The sequence below is a fragment of the Anopheles nili genome, chromosome 3 (assembly GCF_943737925.1).
Source record: "Anopheles nili chromosome 3, idAnoNiliSN_F5_01, whole genome shotgun sequence".
Taxonomy (NCBI): domain Eukaryota; kingdom Metazoa; phylum Arthropoda; class Insecta; order Diptera; family Culicidae; genus Anopheles; species Anopheles nili.
The window spans coordinates 56,389,174-56,409,237 of record NC_071292.1 but is presented as its reverse complement, the minus strand read 5'-3'; the positions used below and the strand labels follow the sequence as shown (position 1 = coordinate 56,409,237).

Sequence of the window (20,064 nt, the reverse complement as noted above, 5' to 3'; positions counted from 1 at the left end):
TATGTGTTTCTTTGACACACACAGGCCTTGCTCGTTGGCCGCCCTTAAACACGTCTCTCCACACCACGTATATATTCGCCGCAATAAGCACGGGCAATATTGTTGTTACAGGAAAAAATTGGAGAAAATATTCGCATTTAGCGTGATGAACGGAATCTAATGCTTTTACGTCGATAATGCGCGATCGAAAAAGTCTCAACATGGATAGCTTGAGCGAATCATTTGCATGAGTAAAGCAAACAACAACAATTACACCACAAGCGTATTGAAAGTCGATTGAAATAGGAAGTGGGACTAGTTAGTATGCTTTACGATATATAGAATTAACTATGTATATTATGCTATGCCAAAAACTAAATAACGGTACTGGTAAGGACAGCAAAAAGCCACTACTGTACACGTGTCATCGTCAATACGCAAAACAAAGCAGCATAGTTGAACGAGTTTCAACAATATTGCGCGATGTGAAGAAAAATTGAAGATTAATGAGCTGGGATATGTGAAAACTCGATATGCAAATATATATATAAAAAAGTAACAGCGACGACAGTGAATTTATATAGAGCAAAGTAAAAATGAAGGGATAGAGCAAAGTATGGAGCATTCGATGGTGCATTTCGAAAAAAACAGAACTATGTACGTATGATCGTACAAAGATCCACAATATATATACATGTATTCTTGATTAATATATATATATCCATATATGGTGAAAAAGGTAAAGGAGGAAAAGACAAATTTGTAGATCAGAGAATACAGAAGGCCCAACAGAGATTTATGAACTGTCGACTAAATAAGGATGCTTCTCAAGGATGAAGCACGGAAAAAAGATGAAACAAACCCCTTACCACGAAGGGATGAAAAATAGGAAAGAGGTAATAAATAAGATGAAAATTTATGGAAAGTGAAATTGGTGTCGTTCTTACAATATAACAATTATATAATTATTTGAATCCATCGACTATAAAAAAAGGAATTTATCGAACACCGGGTCATTTACACAACTAGGCAATTTCTCGTTTGATAAACTCGGTCACTTTAGTAAGTCCTATTTACTAGTGTGTCGCGAGCTAAGCCTTTTTTTCCTGTATGACGAATTACACTCAGCGTGGTGCAGAGTAAGTTAATGTTATCACCCAGGAAAAAGTACTTGTATCAGTACCAGCAATGGATTGAAATTCTCTACTTCAGACACCGGTAGCTGATAACCACGGAGTCCAAAACGTACACACCCTTAGTAAAGTTGGTAAGTTGCTTTATATTTTTTTCGAGACACTTTTCCATCGTTACACAAACACGCCGCTTGTAACTGCAGCATGGAGAGGGCGTCTATGTTGGTATCATGAGAATGTCGCTCGGTAGAGATAAAAAACGTCTAAATAAACATTACTTTACCACTTGCCCGGTAAGTCCACATTATCGAACACACTCACTTTTACGACATCGAGACTTTGTGCCGCGTGCCATCGCAAAGCGCGAAGTATTCGTTTTCAGTTGAAAATCTAGAAACCATGGGTAAGGATCGTCTGGGGATGTTGGTCCGAGCATGTCGGGATACTGACGACTGTTTTTCTTCATCTACAGCGACAACTTGGGTATCGGTTAGCACCAGTGGACCTTTCCCGCCTCACATGGTCCCCGGGGGCCAGGATAGTGATGGTTCACAGATCTTCGTCGGCCGTGCGCATCACGCCGGTGATCTCCTCCCGGCCAAGGTCCTACCAGATAAATGTGCTGCGTACGTCGCGTACGGTGGCGAGGAAACGCTTGTCCAGCAAGTCGAGGTGCTAGTACAGAAGCAGCTGGTTTGGGACATGGCCGGACACGGCCAGGTACCGATGGGTGCCATCGTTGGCGGGAACACGGTCGACGGAGAACCGCTGTACATTGGGCGCGCTTTCCACGAGGGCTCGCAAACGGTCGGTAAGGTGCAGGCCTCGCACAATTGCGTCTACATTCCGTATGGAGGTGCGGAAGTGCCCGTTTCAAACTACGAAGTTCTGTGTGAACGGTAAAATGGAACATTGTTAACGTCGTTGCTAAAGGATCTAACGCTTCCAGAGCTCTCCGTGACGGATATTACTCGGAACGATAATTTTCTGACACATCAACATCTAAATACTATCAAGCGTAACGGCAGCCACGTGTTCGTGTTAATTTCGAAGAAAGAACATTCCTTTGCACTTTACAAGGTGCAATACTTATCAATTGAATTGTGCTCGTTTTCGCACGGCACTGATTGATTCATTGGAGCAGCAAGCTTGAATTGAATGCCGTCATCTCTTTATCTTATCCGGTTATCAGTTCGTTGTATTATTTATTCCCTTTCTCTTGGTGATATTCTGTGTAGCAACGGGCGAATGGCCACGCAAACACCTTGGCGTGCGACGCTTCTAGATGCAGTTCGTGTTCTTTTTTTTGTGGGCTTTCTAGTTGTAAAGAAGAAAACAAAACTGTTTGCGCCATTATGGTTGTGAGATGTATACGTTCCTTTTACGTTGGGAACATGTTGTTCATCTGTGCAAACATGACTCATACGCTAAATAATGCTGGGACACGATACAGGCGGGAACATTGACTTCACAAATTTGTCAGAGAAACAAACATGCGCTGTTCCAGCCAAATCGCTTTGGTTGTTTTAGCGGCTGCATGAGCGTTTTGTTAGCCCTGGAATTGTCTTTTTAAAATTTCTATATGCGTAGTATGACCAGTCCGGAAGGGTGGCTGCAACAGTTCGTTTATTCGGTAGTATTTGTCAATGAGAAAACGCATTCTGCATTCGGTTGGTGGTAGTAGTAGGAAAGTAAGGTAAGCGAAAACGATATCTAGATTGCTCCTTCCTGTCCGTGGGAAGATACTGTAATCTACTTTTCAGTTATCATTAAATACCCTAACCGGTATACGACAACCACCATACGACTGTTCGCAAATAAATGTTTGGAAGACGTGTAGCTCTGGGTTACAGTTCCGTTAGTCACTGACCGATTTGGTGAGCGGCCCAGATATCTTCTCAGCAACTTAGTGAATTCGTAAAACCATTAGCGTCATCATGAGCGGAGGTAAGTATGAATCGTTTAGTGTGTTTAGTGTGATACAACCCGCGAAACTCAACCACCTGGTATAACATCGCACATCAGAGTATGTTTGTTCTCCAACGGCAGACCAAGTGCCAACTAGCGATCTACTAGCGATTAACGCAAAATGTTGAACGTGTTTAAAGTTTTGCTGAAGCATACTATAATATATATTTGAACTAATAATAGGTACACATAGAGATAAAACTTAAAAAAAAGATAAAAAATCAAATAATTATATTTGTTAACCGGCTGATCATTCAACTTTAAGCTCTAGGAGTAATCAGCTGCTAATCATATAAAAACAGGCAGTCTAGCCTAGTTGACTCATATACGACTACCAAATCGGATTAGTTAGTGTATCATGATAAAACACTACATGAAATAAAGTGCTGTTTGTGTGTTAGAAGACAGATAAAGTTATAAATCACGGTAGGAAACAGTTCAAATTGTTGTTTAATCATTCTCTTTTCGGGAATTGATTAACTTTGTCAGGTTTCTGGTTTGATTAACTTTATCAGCCTTGATTAACTGTTAAGGTTTATTTCGACAAATTTCAAAATTCCCGACAATATTTGTGTCCTTTTCAGTCTGATGAAGTAATTTAGGCTAGTTTGTTTGATGCATATAAAAATAGCTTATGAATAATTTCTTATGATAAGCACAAAAGATATATAATACAAAACCGGGCACCGTTGATGTTATTGTAATACTTACGTAAGCGGATTCCCGCTATCGCTGCCTGTATTTTTTCGTAGGTTATCCTCACTACGGGTTTCATCCCGATTACATGAGTAATCCGTCGGACTTATCGTACGATCCAACCGAACCAGCACCGGTAGCTGATTTCTTTCGTAGAAAATCCAGCTCGTCAAGCAACTCTTCCCATAGCACACCCTTTCCAGCGATAGTTAAATCGCACGTTGATGTGACGAAGCCTAACGACATCGGTACGGCTAATGATAAAGGGATCTGAATGATAAGTGAATCCCGTTTTTTTTTTGTAAAAATTGTACAATGCTCAGCCTCAACCGACCCTTGCGTACTTTACTAATCCTAACCAATACTAACCGATCCAAGTTGTATAGATTTTACTACTTATACCATAGTGGAATTTTTATGTAGGTAAATTTAAATTTTAAGTGTGTTCTAATCCTCGTAGAGATAAGCTTAATTCTTTTTGTAAATAATTCTGAAAAATTAAATATGGAATGCTTGGATAATTTATTAAACGATTTGTTACGCATCCTATTCTAGCCGGATGCTGGCAATACTGCAATACTAATGGACCATTCCCGACGAATATGGTCCGGGCCGGTATTGATACCGACGGCGAGGTGATCTACGTTGGTCGCGCATTCCACGAGGGTGATATGATTCCGGCCAAAGTCATCCCTACCAAAAATCTGGCCTTCGTATGCCACGGTGGGGAGGAAGTGCCGAAAGAAGACTTCGAAGTCCTTCGGTATGGCGCATTCGTGTGGGAGTTCAGTTCGAAGGGAGCGGTACCGGAGACGGCAATTAAAATCGGTCAAACGGCCGAAGGAGAACCGCTCTACATGGGACGCGCCATCTATCAAGGTTCGCAGACCCCCGGAAAGGTGCATTCCTCGCACGGTTGCTGCTACATTCCGTTCGACGGAGCAGAGGTTAGCGTAGAGGATTATGAGGTCCTGTGCGTCAGATAAGTTACGCAGAACTGGCAAGATGGAAAGAAGCGATGCAAATCAATAAAGTTATTGTAGCGAAACCGTAGTCCCGAACTAGTAAACCGTATAAACTATGATTTATAGTAATGTTTTCATGCGATAGTAACATTTTTGTGCATATACGAAGCAGAACATAATTTAAATATCGTTGCATTCAAAACGATTAAAGTGAATTGAAATGAAATTTAATTCTAATCTGCTTATTTAGCTTGACTTATTAAATATAAGATACAAATGTGTATGCAACGTTTTTAAACAGGTATGATTTTAAACCGCTGAGAACATGTGACAAATTTAAAAACTCCACATGTAGCCGTCATTCCGCGGTCCCACTGTGCGAACGGACATGTGACGTCACGGTGTAAATGTCAAAATATTTTGGTTATCTTGTGTGTACTTTGGACCGCCTGGTTCCCCCTCTTAATCCCGTATTCTCATCGCGGTGATATTTCGTTTAACATTTCGATATAGATGTACGCTCATTCCTGTTAAGTTGCTGGCTCATTATCCACCGAGTTTGGGTGCGTTTTTTCAGTTTCGAGTTACGTTTGTTCCACCCAAAACATTCACCCCGTCGCGCGAATCGGTTTCGCTCGTTTACATCACAGGCGGATAGCTAGAGCAAAAGGAGAGTGCCACGATGTCCGAAAACAAGAGTCCGATCAAGTATTTCCTGTCGGGTGGGTTCGGTGGAATTTGCACGGTACTGGCCGGGCACCCATTGGACACGATAAAGGTACGTCTCCAAACGATGCCGCTACCGGCGGCAGGCCAATCGCCCTTGTACGCCGGAACGCTCGATTGCGCCAAGAAGACGATCGCGCGCGAAGGCTTCCGTGGACTCTACAAAGGCATGTCGGCTCCGATCACGGGAGTAGCGCCGATTTTTGCCGTCAGCTTCTTCGGTTTTGGACTGGGCAAGCGTTTGCAGCAGAAAACACCCGATGAAGAGCTGAACTACACGCAGCTCTTCGCAGCAGGCGCGTTCTCGGGTATCTTCACGACCACCGTGATGGCACCGGGAGAGCGGATCAAGTGCTTGCTGCAGATTCAGCAGGGTGGCAATTCACCCCAGAAGTACAGCGGCATGGTGGACTGTGCCAAGCAGCTGTACGCCGAGGGCGGTATGCGCAGCATCTACAAGGGCGCCTTTGCCACGCTGTTACGTGATGTGCCTGCATCCGGTATGTACTTCCTCACGTACGAGTACATCCAGCGAGCGCTGGCACCCAAGGCTGGTGAAAAGAAGGACGCCTCGATCGGGCTGCTAGGGACGATCTTCGCCGGTGGTATGGCCGGCATTGCTAACTGGGCGATTGGAATGCCGGCGGATGTACTGAAATCGCGGCTTCAGACCGCACCGGAGGGATCCTACCCGAACGGTATTCGTGATGTGTTCCGGGAGTTGATGCGGCAAGAGGGACCGTTGGCGTTATACAAAGGTGTCACACCGGTTATGTTGCGAGCGTTCCCAGCCAACGCGGCCTGTTTCATTGGCGTGGAAGTGTTTATGAAATTCCTCAACCTCGTCGCCCCGGGACTTTAGACAACCAGGTGCAAGAAGTGCAATGAGAGCAGGGATTTGTTTCTATTGTTTGTTTTTTATTTTCTCCTTGTTACCGACTGCGTATTTCACTCTGTTTTAGATAATCGTACATCGTGACCTCTCGAAGTTCTAGGAATGAAAAGTGTAGCGAAAGCGTATAGACTAACACACTGCCGGGCAGGTTCTCTAGGGAAGCAATCATCATTTTTTCTGTTATTTTTGTAATAAAAATTCATCAAGCTTAACGCTCTCTCGGTTGCCAGTAGACGTGATGATGCCAGCGAGCTCTAACCGTTTCACCATTTCAGATACATCTTCCGGGTCGATCTCTTCTTCCTGAAAATCCTTCAATAGACCGATCACTTCCTCCTCTCGGTCGTAGCAGGGTTCGAGCGCCTGATGCAGTTCCGCTTCGGCGTCGAGGGAGGCCAGGAACACGGCCCCTTGCATAACAGCCTCTTTGGCGCTTTGGACCTCCTGCGTAAGCGTGCCGACTAGTTCCTCAGTGTAGCCTCGCGTTTGCAGAAGATCCGTCGGAAGCAACACGTTATCCGGTATGGAAAATGTCTCGCGGTACAGTGCGTTCAGTTCGTTGATGGCAGGCAGACATTCGTTGTACATTGCGATGGCCGTTTTGTTACAACTAGCACGCAGCCGCTCCGCTGGATCGGTTGGTATTTTTTGTTTCTGTATCAGCTGCTCAGTGAACGCAGACAACGATTTTTGCAGCAACGACTGTACCATATGAGTATCTACGGGATAACAAAAGAATGAGTGTTGAGAAGATTCGTCGACGAATTTAAATTTTAATGCCGCGTCTTACTCTGGGCCACAATTTCCTCCGATGAGAAATTAAAATGTTGTAGCTCGTATTCCTCCTTCTCGGGGTCGATATTCATTTTGTAGGGAGAAAAAATATTCTACTAGAAAACACTTTTACTGAGACGCCTCGAACGTAAATTCAAATAAATCTGTTGTTTTTATAGTTGACAGTTGGCTTATATTGCTGAGTTTGACATTTTCATGCTGTTTTATGCCGCTGTGCAACAGAAGGTAAGCTCATTGCATTATTCAGCAAACGATTCAAAATATTTTACAAGTTTATAATGATGAGAATGGCAATAAACGATCTGGTATGAGATAGAAGTTGATACAGAATTAGTACAAACCTATTAACAACGAAAAATCCTTTCCCTCAGGTAATGTTTTCCATTTCTTAGTGTATCTGATAAGCTGAGCTGAATTGTTTTATTTTCATTTAGCTAATGCGTAGACTTAATAGAAATATAAATGAAAAGCTAAAACCTAATTAATTTCAATTAAAGAACTATGTGTTATAAAAATGAAACTATTTATTGCGAATTTTCTTTCTATACCTGTACTTAGAATTCGATAGCTGAAGCGTTTTCCGATTGTTGACAGTTCGATGTTTTTTCTGCTGAATTCCGAAATTTGAAAATAAGTGTGCGTCCGTCGTCGGAAGAGTTGAAAATTTTACCCTCCATAGCCTGTGGGGGTTTTCGTCGCGGCGAAATGTAAGTTTATCGTTTCGACTGCTCCACGTGTGTGCAACCCGCGTCGGTGGTTTATCGCGCAAAAGGCTGCAAAATTCGAACAACCGCACCGGATTGACGAACTTGGCGTCCGAATGCGTGCCTCCGTGTTTTGCGTGTTGAAAGATGTGAAAGCGTGCAACCGAGTACCGCGCGAGAGCGAGAGAGCGCATTCCGCGTAAGTTTTCTCCGATCGATCGTAATGACCATTTCGGGACCATCTCAGGGCATCATCGCAGTGAGGACAACAAACAGTCAGCGCGCACGGTCGCATAGTTAAAATCTCCCATTCCGTGTGAAAAAATGGGCAGCATTCGAAGCAGCTTGCGGTAGTGCACAAAGGTGAAGCACATTTCATGCCAGGCGATGTCGGGAATTGTGTGTTGCGAATGCGCGTGCATTTTTTTTCCCGTGTCCGTCTATCCGTCAGCAGTGCGTGCGCGAGGTGTTGTGTATCTGCGAAGGGTGTGAGCAAGTTGTGGGGTAAAGAAAAACGCAGCAACCGGGTTTTTTTGTGGAAACGTTGGCTGGATGTTGGGGTGATGGCGGCAGTAAAGCACATTCCTGACGAACCACAGCAAATGAGTAATAGTTAGAACAAATCATAGCAGCTACCCGCAGGATAACGGGGATTGCTGTGTGAAGGTGGATTTCAGGCTGCCGCCATCTCTGCGCTACTCCTTTCATTCATAGAGTCCCGATTTTTCGCCATTCGTCGGAAGTGTGTTTTTATGAGCATAATGTTTCGACATCAAAGTGTACGAGCTGCGTGAAAAGAGACGGTCCGGGGTGCCAGGATCGGGGTAGGTTCTCGTTTCTCGGTCGATTATTTTGACTGAAACTGCCGCAGGTCGGACGTCTCGCGTCCACCATTCCTCTTTTTCGGGTGGCCAACAATTTTTTCTCCGTGCTCTCCCCCTCTCTTCGTCGTCCTGCCCTGAAGCTCCCTGCCGTTCCTTTGTCGGCGGCGGCGGTGGCGGTAGTCTCTGGGCTGGCGCGGAAAGAGAAAAATATCAACCATGCCCCGAAAAGAGAGCAAAAACGCACGGACGCGCACTCGAAGTCTGGTGAAAGAGAGCAAGCACCAGAGAGTGTGATTAAGAGAGAGAGAGAAAGAATAAGAAAACGAGTGTGCTGTGTGTGTGTGTCAGAGAGAGAGAGAGAGTGAGAACATATCGTGAGCTGCAGCAGGTAACGTGAGGGCGATAGAACCAGCGGCAAAGAAGATCGCGCAGCAGGCAGAAGATAAGTTGTTTAGTGTGTTGCTGTTATTTTTCTTTATTTTCTTCGATGATTCTCGGCGGCTGTGTGTTGTATGCATTACCGCCCCAGAGATCGATGCTTGAAGGTTAGCCACAGTGCATGGAACAGCGTAATGCGGGATGCTTTGTTGTGTTGTAGCCCAGTGTACACCCGATGATTGGATGCTTGCGCCACCGGAATCCGTCGCGTATGCGCTCCACTAACTGCCACCATTTGAGTGCAGACCAATCTCGGCGGGTCCGTTAATGCATGCATCGTTGCATCGCAGGAAGAAGTTAGCTCCCAGACGGCGTGAAGGTGGTGCAGACATTCCGGAAATTGGCACCATCGACGGGGTAGCAGGAAGCGAAAACCGAACGGAACGGAAACACCGCTCGATCGTCTCACGCAGAGCAAAAGCGTGCTCGCGCGAGAGAAAGAAAGAGAGAGAGAGCATGAAAAGCGAAATCGACAGCTAAGTGACAGCTCTCTCTCTCTCTCTTCTGGTGCGTCTTGATACAATCGCTCTCTCTCGCTCGCACGCTCACGACGCTGCTGTCAGACGGCGCTGGGAGAGTTGGCTTTGTTTTGGTTGGCTCTCCACGCAACACACACACGCACGTACGCACACAGCCCCGTCGCATAAACCGCAAGCGGTGGCTCCATGGTTTCGAAACGGATCGCGTACAGGCCACCGTCAAAACGGAGGAACAACATTGAACCAGTAGCTGACACCCGGAGCGTTAGGGGCCAATGTTTGGTTCACTCGTTAGCGAAGCAAAACGTCGCACGGGATTGTGGGGGAGGCCTGTGCCCTGTTACCAAAGTGTAGTGGGGGTGTGAAAAGTCAGCATAGAAAGGTATGCTATCCAGGTTGGGAAGAAGCAGTGAAATAGTGGTGATGGTGGGGAAGATTAAAAAACGTAGCAAAAATTGCAATTCTTGTTCGGCAGAAAAGAAAAAAAAACTGGTGCAATATTTGCCGCTCGGTCGGTGGTGGAGGCTATGGCCGTGTTTGTAACGAAGGAGCCACCGGTCGTGCGGTTACAGCCTACTGCTTCCGGCATGATGAGCCCGACTTCGCTGCCGTTGCAGTAATAATGCACACAGCCTGCTCTGTCAGTGTGCGCTAATCAGCGAAGCGTGCGTAGAGTTATGTTGCCCTGTCTGTGCCCGTCCGTCCCGTCGTTCGTGCGAACGGAACCATCAATCCCCAGTCATCGGAACCGATGGAAAGAAAAAAAACGCTCGCCGGTGAAAAGCCAGCTCCTTTTCCGCGCGTACTTCGGCAGAGCGGAAAACCTCTCTCCCCTTGTGGCCACGAGGTTTCCTGCGTGTGTGTTTGCAAATTTGCGTGCGTGCTGCGTGTGTGTTTGCAAGTTGGAGGGGTGATTTTGCTAGCGTTTCTTCTTCTTTGTCTTTTACCCTCTCTCCCCTCCCCCAACCCTGGAGGTGGAGCGAATCCGGATCCTCCGGATGCCGGTCAATGAAGCCGAACGGTCGGAGGAACACGCGGAAGCTGCGCAAATGTGTCTTTTGCCGACGCAACGCTCTGCGAAGTGAATGGGAAATTTTGTTGAAAAATTGAGTGTGGAAAGTAGCGTTGCAATTATTTCGTGCAAACGTCTCATTTGCGGATGTGTTCGTTCGTGATGAAATTTTACCGTGGCTTTCTTGTAACGAATATTACGTTCTTCGGGCGCAGACAGTCTGGGTTTGTTTATTTTTTTTCCTCCTGAAACAGAAAACTGAGTGTGCTTTGCTTTGGTTGTAGAGAACGAAAAATTGGCATCGATTTAACATCTGTTCGTGAAGGGGAGCACATTTCCGGCGATGGAAAAACGAAACAAAAAACACACACAGGAAGAAATGTCGAACCACCCTGTCGGCGGGAGCTGATATTATCTATTCGTGCAAAAATAAAACACGCCATGGTGCACGACGAAAAAGATAAAGCACGACGAAAAAGATAAAGCACGTGTATTTTCGATATTTACGATTTCCAATTTGTCAACATTATTTTTTTTGTTCTCCACCGGAACCTCGCGCGGGTTGCAGCGCGATCAAATGTGCAGTGTGTGCAATCGCGTGAGTGTGAAAGGCGTGCCTGGGAAGCATCAATCCGCGTAAACGATTACAGTGGATTAGATCTGCGTTGGTGCGTCTCGTAACCTGCGAAATCTGCGCGAAACGGCGTGTAATTTAATACATGACATACACATCATTATATCGGTTTCTTCTCGCTTCGTTCTCCCCCTTTTTTTTCGCTGATAGCAGTTTGAGCAGTTTAGAACCACCACGATAAATTGTTCCATTCCTTCGGTGTTCGTTTTACTCCCACATAATCCCCAACGTGCGTGTATGTGCAGGAAATAAATATATAACAAAAGTGTAGTGTTTAAAGTGTTTCGCGTTTGTGGAATAGCCCATCAGTGTTGCTGAGTTCTTGTAGTTTTTGCCCCAAATTCAGTGTTTCCTAGTAGTGTAGTTCTTTGCGTGTGAGTGTTTGTGATCGCTTTAAGCTGCCTGGTGTGTAAATAGAGGTGGGAAAAATGCCCCACGCCACAGGAGCAGCATCCATATTGGCTAGCGTTTAGTGAAGTAAATGCGCGATCGCGCGATCGTGCGCAACGGCGAAAAAAGTGCTTCAGATAGAGTTAGCGAGCAAGTGTGAGTGTTTGTGTTTGTGTGTGCCTGTGTGTGGAAGGAACCTGCAACACTCCCTGCGGAGGTGGGTTGCGCAACCGGGATCAAGCGTTCCCGCGTAACCGGAAACCGATCAACCCACCCACCGGAACCCGCCCTCACACGTGTCAGTATGCGGCCATGGTTCGCGTGTCTGTGGTTTTCGACACCCCCCGGTGGTTCCCCCTGCAAGGGGTGGCTGATCGTGGCGGTTTGGGCGTCATCGATCGCCGGCAATGGTGCTGCTCGTGATCACTCCGGTCGCTAGAAGCGATCCTGAGGAACGCCTCAAGAAGTCGGTTTCAGCGACGACAGGGGTGAAATAAATATACACACCACACACGCACACGGACGCACGAACGCGAACACAAAGCGGCAAGCAGGACTAGTGGGCCGCGGTGTGGTGCGTCATTGACGAACGCGTTCGACTTGAAAGACGGGCAATTTTTCGCTCTCCCTTATCAAACCCCATTGCTCCCGGGCCACCCCGGGGAAGGTGATAAAAGTGCGCAAAGAAAATAGTATAACAAACATTACTCGTACGAACGTAAAACAAACAAAAAACGCGCCGCCGATAGGAGGAGAGTAGTGCGTTGTTACGAAACTGCTCCCGCGTTCGTGTACAGTATACACACACACAAAAACGCATACACATTTTCCCATCAACATCCCCAACAAGTTTTCCTTCGTTCGCTAAAAAAAAAGAGGAGAAAAACAAGTGATAAGCCATCGATAAACCGACAACACCAAAAACCGCAATAACAACAACCAACACCTTCCGGATTCGCGATTCGGATGGTGACTCATCGGCCGCCCGTGGCGGAAATCGTTAATTAAATCCTTATCACCCGCCTTCGCGATCGCTGGCCTTGGACCTCGTTCCCCGATCGTTGTGGTGCGATCAGCACGCGAAAAAGGACACACAACCATGGACGGGGTCCGAGCGCTCGACATTTTGCCGTTGCTGAACGAACGGTTCGCGTTGCTTTCGGGAGGCCGCGATAATCGTGGCGGACCGATCATCTGTTTTCCGGCCACGACGAAACGCGAGCGGATTAAACCGGAAGACATCAAGCGCGTCGTGAGCTACTTCATCAACATACCGAGGTAAGGAGCGCGAGTTGAATGAAAAAATAAAACAAAATTCTGGCAGTCCACAAAATGACACAACTTCACCGCCATCGCCGTTGGGGACATAAATATTTGGGTGACGTCCATTTTCAGCGACACTTAAATTTCGGACCAGTACAGTTACACGTAAATGTGGCCGCCAAAAAAGTCGTTCCTTTGCGGTACGTAGCTGCTGTCCGACCGACCGACCGGGTAAAATGGAAATGGAAGTTCTACGAACCTTTCTTTACGCCCTTTGTGGTAGGCCGCCGTCCTTCCGTGTGTTCGGTGGTTTTTTGTTTCGCCACACAAAAACCACGTTATCTTTTTTGTTGGCACCCAGGGTTTTCACCTTTTTTTTGGCACGCCTGCAGTCGTACGTTTGGAATGCAGATTAATAAAGATCGCTAACCACGTGCTGCAATGTTAGCGCGAGAGGGAAGTAGAACTTTTGCTACCCCTTAGGAAAGGGACTGCAGGTGTTTGATGAATTCGCGACACGCGACCAGACGCGAAGCACTTTGCAGTTGAGGCGTCTACTTTCCAGTGGAGGATTTTTTGTGTAAACAATGAATATCCTTACCGGAATACATCCTAGAATAATGCACGAAATTTATGCAATTGCTCATAATTCGCTATAAAATAAACCTTTCTACCCCTTTACAATTATACAAGCTCTAGAAAACCTTCAACTCTGGTTGCCTTCAATCAATAACGGCTTCATGCAGGTCCTTGCAGCATTTTCAACCTGTCGGTGGAGGCGCACGTTGTTGAAACCACCGTTGATTCCCGCACGAGCTCTCCTTCGAGTGGCGGTTCCGTTGTTCCAAGAGCCCCACATGTCTCCGCGCACTCTAGTGCACTCGAAACTCCACTTTCCACGAACAAAACACATGCACGCAAAAGTGCAAGGAAGGAAGCAAAAATAACCCACCCCCGAGAGAGCCACCACGAACAACTCCTTCCGGGGGGTGGCGGATGCACGTTTTGTGTGTGTTTGCTTGGCTTCGCAGGGACGAGGGACGGGGGTGTTCGTTTTGGTTTGTCTAATTGGATTGAAGTGGAAAAAGCGTACTTCTTATTGCACCTCGGGCGCGTGCAGGAGCTGACATTGCAACAGGGCCCAAGGCAACATAGGGTAGTGGCAGGACAAAACAAAAAAAAAAGAAACAAAAAGCAAAAGATAGCTCGTCAACCCCGTCGACTCTCATCGGAAGCAGTTTTTGCTTCTACCTTGCAGGCAAGAAGCAGCATCTAATGGCGACACGGCAGAGGGTCTATGCCTCATCTCTCCCATCAAGTGGAGAGCGGTGGGCCTTTTGTCACGGGGTTTCGACTTAACGATGGGTTTCGCGACAATTACGCCATTCTCGAGATGATGATGGGAAGGGGACCGAGAGAAACAGACCGACGGAGGAACGGACGGGGTTTGATGGAAAACCCCCGGCGAACAATGGCACAATATCGTTCATTAGGGGTAGCGCGAAATAGCAGACGAGCGAGAGTTTGATGGTTTGCGCGAGTTGGCACAAAAACGGCACTTGAAGAAAAGTTGATCTCGCATTCGAGTTCTGTATCTTTTTGGACTATTTTCTCATGCTTCTCTCATCCCCATTTTGTTGTGTAGTGGTCCTGGATTTTGCGTTTGACAACGTGGAAGAATTGTTTTCCAATCCCGTACCGATTTGCATCCCTGATGTGGATTATCTACGTTCGCGAGGGTGTACTAGCTTTGCAGTGCGAAATGGCGATGTTTTTGCATGTTTTACGCGCTCCCTGTCGCCCCGGGTACATGATCGATAATTTGCAATAAAACGTGCGGGATAAATTATGCAGTTAGCACACCTCCCATCGATCCACTGCCTTTTTTCTCTCTTTCTTTCTCTCTCAGTGCGTAGAATTAAAAGTGTATTACGTCCCCCCGACCGGCACGACGGTGGGAAACGTCGCGGTGATGGTGAAATTTATAAATTGATTACTGCATTATTTATTGCCCGCCTGCTCTCATTATACTGATTCACTAATGCATTATTTGCTCAAACAAGAAGATTAATTCACTCGCTAAAAGCTCCCCAGTGGTGGGCAGGTACGACGGCAAACAAAGTATCGCTTTCCGAAGGATAATTAATAACACACCGAATGCAAATAAATATTGCAACACACGCACAGGCACACGGGCATGCGTGTGTAGAACAGTGAAATTCGTGAAACAAACTGACCAGATGCACGTAAGTGTGGTGGGAAATACCGCCTCATGTTGCCGAATATGCTGAACTAGCCAGCTGAATGTAGTTCTGCGTTTTCTCTGGGTTTTTTTCCATCGTTCTGCTGCCGCTGGTTTTGCTGATCCCTTGAGAGTTCGACCCTGGCCTTCACGTTGACCTGGCCGACACACCCGACTCCGGGCTCCCAGTCGTCAGTCGGCGGGAAATTAGAGAGGACTCAATTCTTCTGGTCTGGCCTTACCGAAGTGGTTCCGTTTTATTGGCCCATCCATTTTTGCTTTTTGGCCTTCTCCGGGGCTCCCGGGTGGCTTTCGATTTTTTTTGCTCCACGTCCGGTAACTTCTGCTCAAGTGTGTGGCACTCTGATCCCTTACGAGGAGACAGGCGGTTCGTTTTCCGGTTTTTGGACCCATATCTTGCAGAAGACGACGGGGGCATACATACGTACTCGGAGATGTTGGGTTTCCTTTCTAGCGCTTCCCAGACCATGCTATGCCGTGGTCGGGGTCGAACGAATTTGAATTATTTATTGCACCGCGCGAGCAAACGATACATCAGGGCCACCATACATACACACAAGAGGCCGTGTGCCAGGAATTCCGAACGCCAACGTCGGTCGGAATCGCGCAACAAGAACCAGCCCAATTTCCTAGACCAACGTCCATGTGCTGCTGATGTCCGGCAATTGAGACGTTTCCCTACGGCCACCGAAAGGAAGTTCGGTGCTTTTATTATGCCACTGTGTCGCCTAATAATCCCGTGAGAGTTTTCCGAGGCCCGTGATGAACCGCTAGGGTGGGGTGATTTGGGGATTCCGAAAGTAACGAGCAATCGACAGTAGCAGCGGGGCGAACCCGTTGCTTCCAAAAATAGCGCGAAACAAAGGGACCGTCATCATCTCTCACAGGTCCGGCCGTCCGGTTCTGGTCGGGTGTTTCGTAGAAGCGTATGCAAACCATGGGCATCCACGTCGGCCACGTCGATCGTGGAGGAATTTCAAACCCATTCCGGTGGGTGCGAGTTGCCACTTCACTTTTCATGTCCACCAAAACGGAAGATCATTTATAGTGGGCCGTCGATTTCTAGGGGTCTTGAGAGGGTGCTCTCTAATGAGCGGCATGTCCACTTTAAATGTTTCTCGGAAGGGCGATGGGTGGTGTATATGATCGTGGATCGTGGTGTGCCACGATCGCAATTGGGGTCAGAATAGATGGGGCTGTGTCTTTCCTTAATAACCAATCTCCGATGGCCAGTTCGAGTGGCGCAAATGGTACGGGCTTTTAACTCCCTTCTCTGGGAGATGTTTCCGACTACACTCAACATCCTGATTGAAGTTTTATAGTCCACTGTTGGAATGTACAGAAGAAAGAAATTTTACATGATTCGTCGTCCTCTAAGAAGTGCGTGCTGCCTTTCCTTAACGCTCTCGTGCGTTCGAAATAAAGTTTAATGAAAAATCATTGCGAAATATTTTGCAATGTCCGTATTTTTCCTGGAAGGAACAAACCAGGCATAGTTGGGTTGTATTATAATTATAATCGCACTCCCTCCCCTCGGTTCGAGCAATTTAATATTTTATGCCAGCAACCGCTCTCAAACCAGCAGCAGCTTCCATTGCGCGCCCTTGATGCTGGTCTCCGGCATTCCGGCTTTCGGAATTTCTCTCCCGAAACAAATCCCCCACCCTGGCGATCTGGCGGTCCAAAGCAAGCCAATCAATTGAATTTTCACCCGGGCTTTCTTCCCGGGGGGGAGATGCGAATATTTTTTTTCTTCTTCGCTTCTTTCCTTCTTGCTTTCGCTTCCCATTCAAACACACTCTCGTCGACGGCTGGGGCAGACTTGTAAATTAGCCAACCGGCTAAACCTCCGGTTCTCCCACTCCGGCGGAGAAGTCCGTCCCCACGTTTGGCCTGTTTTGGGCAGGCCTGGGGCGTGCTACTTAACGTTTCGATCTGCGAAATCGGTCGCACTGGAGGAGGACGCCTTCGAATGGGGTGAGATTGAAGCAAAATCAGATCGTATCCACCGGTTCTGGGGTGGATTTAAACAGCTCGCTCGCACAGATTGTTCAACTGGGCGGTAGAGACCGGCCGACCGAGACTGCGAGCAGAAGTACCGGGTTTTTGCAGCTCTCCGTGGCCACCGTCCACTTGAGGCGTGTAACGATATAAAATGGATTTCCTCCTTTCCGCCTGAGAGAGGTGTTGATGTTTTTTGCTACGATGGGGCGTAAAATATTCTTCGCCAACAAGACAAGACATTGCGAGAAGCAAATAACAAAAAAAAAAGTGGTAGTCTTCACGCACGAGCGCATGCAACGGGACGAGTCTGGCCTTCATTGAGGGCGTCTGGTGGAATTTATTCCCTTTTGGTAGCGCGAACTCACACACACACACACGCTTCTCACCCGCATACCAATTATTAGAACTCGCTTAATTCGTGCTTATTTGAACCATCGTTCATTTATCTCTTTTTCTCTTTTTCAAACCTCGTAGCGATGAAAGCAAAAGTCTCGGCTTCACCATCATCATAGACATGCGGGGCAACGGCAACACGGCAGCCAGCGCCAAGATGATCCTGAAGGTGCTGCAGGAAAACTTCGGCACGGACGTGATCCACCAAGCGGTCATCATCAAACCGGACAACTTCTGGCACAAACAGCGCTCCTCGATCGCGAGCAACAAGTACAAGTTCGAGACGACGACAATCTCGATCCAATCGCTCGGAAAGCTCGTGGAACCGTCACAGCTAACGTCCGATTTCGAGGGATTCCTGCACTACGATCACACGGTGTGGATCGACCTGCGAGCCGCATTCGAGGACTTCCTGTGGCAGGCGAGCGACATCCTCGATCGGATCGATGATCTGCAGGAGGATCTAACGCACTCCGAGTGTCCGGAGGACGTGAACGGTGCGAAACATAGCATCGACGCACACAACGAGATGAAGCGCAAGATCCTGAAGCTCCCGATCGAGGATCTCGACCTGCAGGGCCAGAAGCTGCTCGGCAAGCTGACGACGTACTCGAACCGGAACGACGACGGCTGCCATTCGGCACCATTGCCCTCGAACTCTCTCAACCCGGATGTGACGTCCGCGATGAATCAGGTGCGCGAACGTGGGTTTTTTTACTGCTGCTTTTCGGGACCGTTGAGATTTGGGGGGCATGAATGAGTTGTTGGCAGCTAATACTAGGCTTAATCCACACCGAATGGAGCAAAACTCGGGCGGACGTGGCGATTGAAAGTGTGTGTGGTCGTCGGTTGAGTTAATTGGGTCAATGAATGATTTTTTTTGCTCCCTCTCTCTTCAACCAAAACCAACCGTTGAGTGTACGTTAGATGCACGCTTGAAGAAGCCGCCGGTGGAGCTAATTTTGTGTCGACCAAAAACCAAACCAACCATCCGCAGAACGCGCTCGGCTGAGAATGTGGCAACGGTGGCGGCATTTCATTGCTCTCGACCCAGACGGCCCGTGAACAAAAAAAAATGCGATGAAGAAAAGCGTTTTTCTGGCCGACAACAGCAGCACCGCACACCTTTGCGAAGAGGGTGGTTTATGTTTGCGCTCGACATTTATGGGTGAATTATTTTATTGCCATTGCGGCGACGAGCACGCAGCCGGGACATCAGGGGTGCCGATACTCGGAATTACACGTACATGTAGGTTTCATTCACAAAGTTCCATTGCGTTCTGCGTTTACACCCGGCAAACACTTCGCCCACGCAGGAAAAGCGAACCGGCGTGGTGTTGAATGAAACGCAACGCGTGTAAGGCCTCCCCGCCGGAGCGTAATATAAATTTTCACTTTCCGAGGGTGGTGGCGGAAACTTTTCACTTCAACCCTCTCACCCAATCCTCTCACTTTGGCCGGATCCACCATCCGGGCTCAACGAACCCTGTTGTTGTTCGTCGAATTGCTCAACAAAGCGCATCGAATTTGCGTAATGAAGTTCTCTACTCGCTCCATATCCGCCCGTGCCAGAAGAGACGGCACCACCGACCGACGGACCGTTCGACCGTTTGTGTGGACGGATTATTCCGTGATTGGCCACTGCAGTTGGCGCAAACGTCCGGGCCGTTTTCTTTCGTGCGTTTGAGATACCGGTAAAGATCGGCCTCCCAGACGCGGTTCTTCTCGCTACGGTCATAAAGCGTTATTACCATCCGGCGTTGTGACGTCGGTTTTGTGATGGCACGGCTGCGTTAGGACGATCGTCTCGATCGTCCATTGTGTCCATTTTTCCTCACGCGTGCGCTCGTACGATCGAGGCGGGTTGGGGAAAAATTGAGCATGCTGCGACTCGCCACTCGGACTGGCTGGCTGGCGCAGGGCAAAAGCAAAAGGTCCCTGGGGTGGCGCAGAACAACACACCACCCTCCGTGTAACGAAGTGTAAACAATGAGGCACCAAAATCATACCATCATCATAAACACACGCACTTTGCTCGCATGGGGTGATATGGGTTTTTTTCTCTCTCTCTCTCTTTCGATGCCATCCCCAAACGATTCCGACATTCGGCAGATGAGAGTGGGTTTCTTCACGCGGCAGGATCCTGGGTCTCGATTGTGTGTAATGTTTCTATTTTTCCGCGATTCGATACCGCCCGTGTGCGTGCCCGGCACTAAAATCATTACGGGTCCCCTTTTTTTGCTGTCGGAATGATGAAGCGCCTCCGGCAAAAGGTAGCTTCATCGCATGGGGCAGATGAAAACAGATGCAACCGTGAAATTCAAGATCCCCGTAGATCACGCTCGATATATCGGTGGTTTCGCCTCGTAACGACGTGCGGTTGCAGTGATATGCAATATCCGCGATTGCGGATGGAGCCGCTCGTCGGAGGAAGCAGTTAAATCACTCAAACTGAATGGATTTGGAAAACAATAGCTACATTATGTTGAATGTTGGCGTTGGT

The 20,064-nt window shown here is 47.6% G+C and overlaps 5 protein-coding genes across 7 annotated transcripts in view; 4 read left to right on the top strand and 1 right to left on the bottom strand.

The window, feature by feature from the left end:
• Positions 1-1,304: 1,304 nt before the first annotated feature.
• Positions 1,305-2,139, top strand: LOC128727797 (uncharacterized). The gene is made up of 2 exons (XM_053821741.1): positions 1,305-1,515; positions 1,585-2,139. The coding sequence occupies exons 1-2, from the start codon at positions 1,512-1,514 to the stop codon at positions 2,013-2,015; spliced, it is 435 nt and encodes a 144-aa protein (XP_053677716.1). The 5' UTR covers positions 1,305-1,511; the 3' UTR covers positions 2,016-2,139.
• A 467-nt stretch (positions 2,140-2,606) lies between these two features.
• Positions 2,607-4,905, top strand: LOC128727795 (natterin-4-like). Of its 3 annotated transcripts, XM_053821739.1 has the most exons (4): positions 2,607-2,808; positions 2,876-3,059; positions 3,833-4,024; positions 4,332-4,905. In XM_053821739.1, exons 2-4 carry the CDS (start codon positions 3,050-3,052, stop codon positions 4,760-4,762), a joined length of 633 nt encoding a protein of 210 aa, XP_053677714.1. In that variant the 5' UTR covers positions 2,607-2,808; positions 2,876-3,049; the 3' UTR covers positions 4,763-4,905. The 3 variants fall into 3 exon arrangements, with proteins under 3 accessions (XP_053677714.1, XP_053677713.1, XP_053677715.1); XM_053821738.1 differs by having other exon boundaries at positions 2,607-3,059; XM_053821740.1 differs by lacking the exons at positions 2,607-2,808; positions 2,876-3,059 and adding an exon at positions 3,171-3,263.
• A 448-nt stretch (positions 4,906-5,353) lies between these two features.
• Positions 5,354-6,564, top strand: LOC128725310 (congested-like trachea protein). Its single transcript, XM_053819043.1, has one exon. The coding sequence runs from the start codon at positions 5,424-5,426 to the stop codon at positions 6,327-6,329; it is 906 nt and encodes a 301-aa protein (XP_053675018.1). The 5' UTR covers positions 5,354-5,423; the 3' UTR covers positions 6,330-6,564.
• LOC128725311 (uncharacterized) lies at positions 6,441-7,228 on the bottom strand. The gene is made up of 2 exons (XM_053819045.1): positions 7,153-7,228; positions 6,441-7,081 (listed from the first exon to the last, which is right to left on the bottom strand). Exons 1-2 carry the CDS (start codon positions 7,226-7,228, stop codon positions 6,543-6,545), a joined length of 615 nt encoding a protein of 204 aa, XP_053675020.1. The 3' UTR covers positions 6,441-6,542.
• A 5,509-nt stretch (positions 7,229-12,737) lies between these two features.
• The window catches only part of LOC128725878 (kalirin), a 50,778-nt gene continuing 43,451 nt past the window's right edge, over positions 12,738-20,064 (top strand). Inside the window, exons 1-2 of the mRNA XM_053819648.1 lie at positions 12,738-12,916; positions 17,643-18,255. Of these exons, the coding sequence (XP_053675623.1) occupies positions 12,738-12,916; positions 17,643-18,255 (792 nt within the window). The remainder of the gene's footprint in view (positions 12,917-17,642; positions 18,256-20,064) is intronic.

Excerpts from the sequence above, each read along its gene's own strand:
- LOC128725310 (XM_053819043.1), top strand. The coding sequence starts at position 5,424 with ATGTCCGAAAACAAGAGTCCGATCAAGTATTTCCTGTCGGGTGGGTTC.
- LOC128727795 (XM_053821739.1), top strand. Across the intron at positions 4,025-4,331 it reads GACGAAGCCTAACGACATCG|CCGGATGCTGGCAATACTGC; the intron begins GTACGGCTAATG and ends ATCCTATTCTAG.
- LOC128725311 (XM_053819045.1), bottom strand. The coding sequence starts at position 7,228 with ATGAATATCGACCCCGAGAAGGAGGAATACGAGCTACAACATTTTAAT. Across the intron at positions 7,082-7,152 it reads GGAGGAAATTGTGGCCCAGA|ATACTCATATGGTACAGTCG; the intron begins GTAAGACGCGGC and ends GTTATCCCGTAG.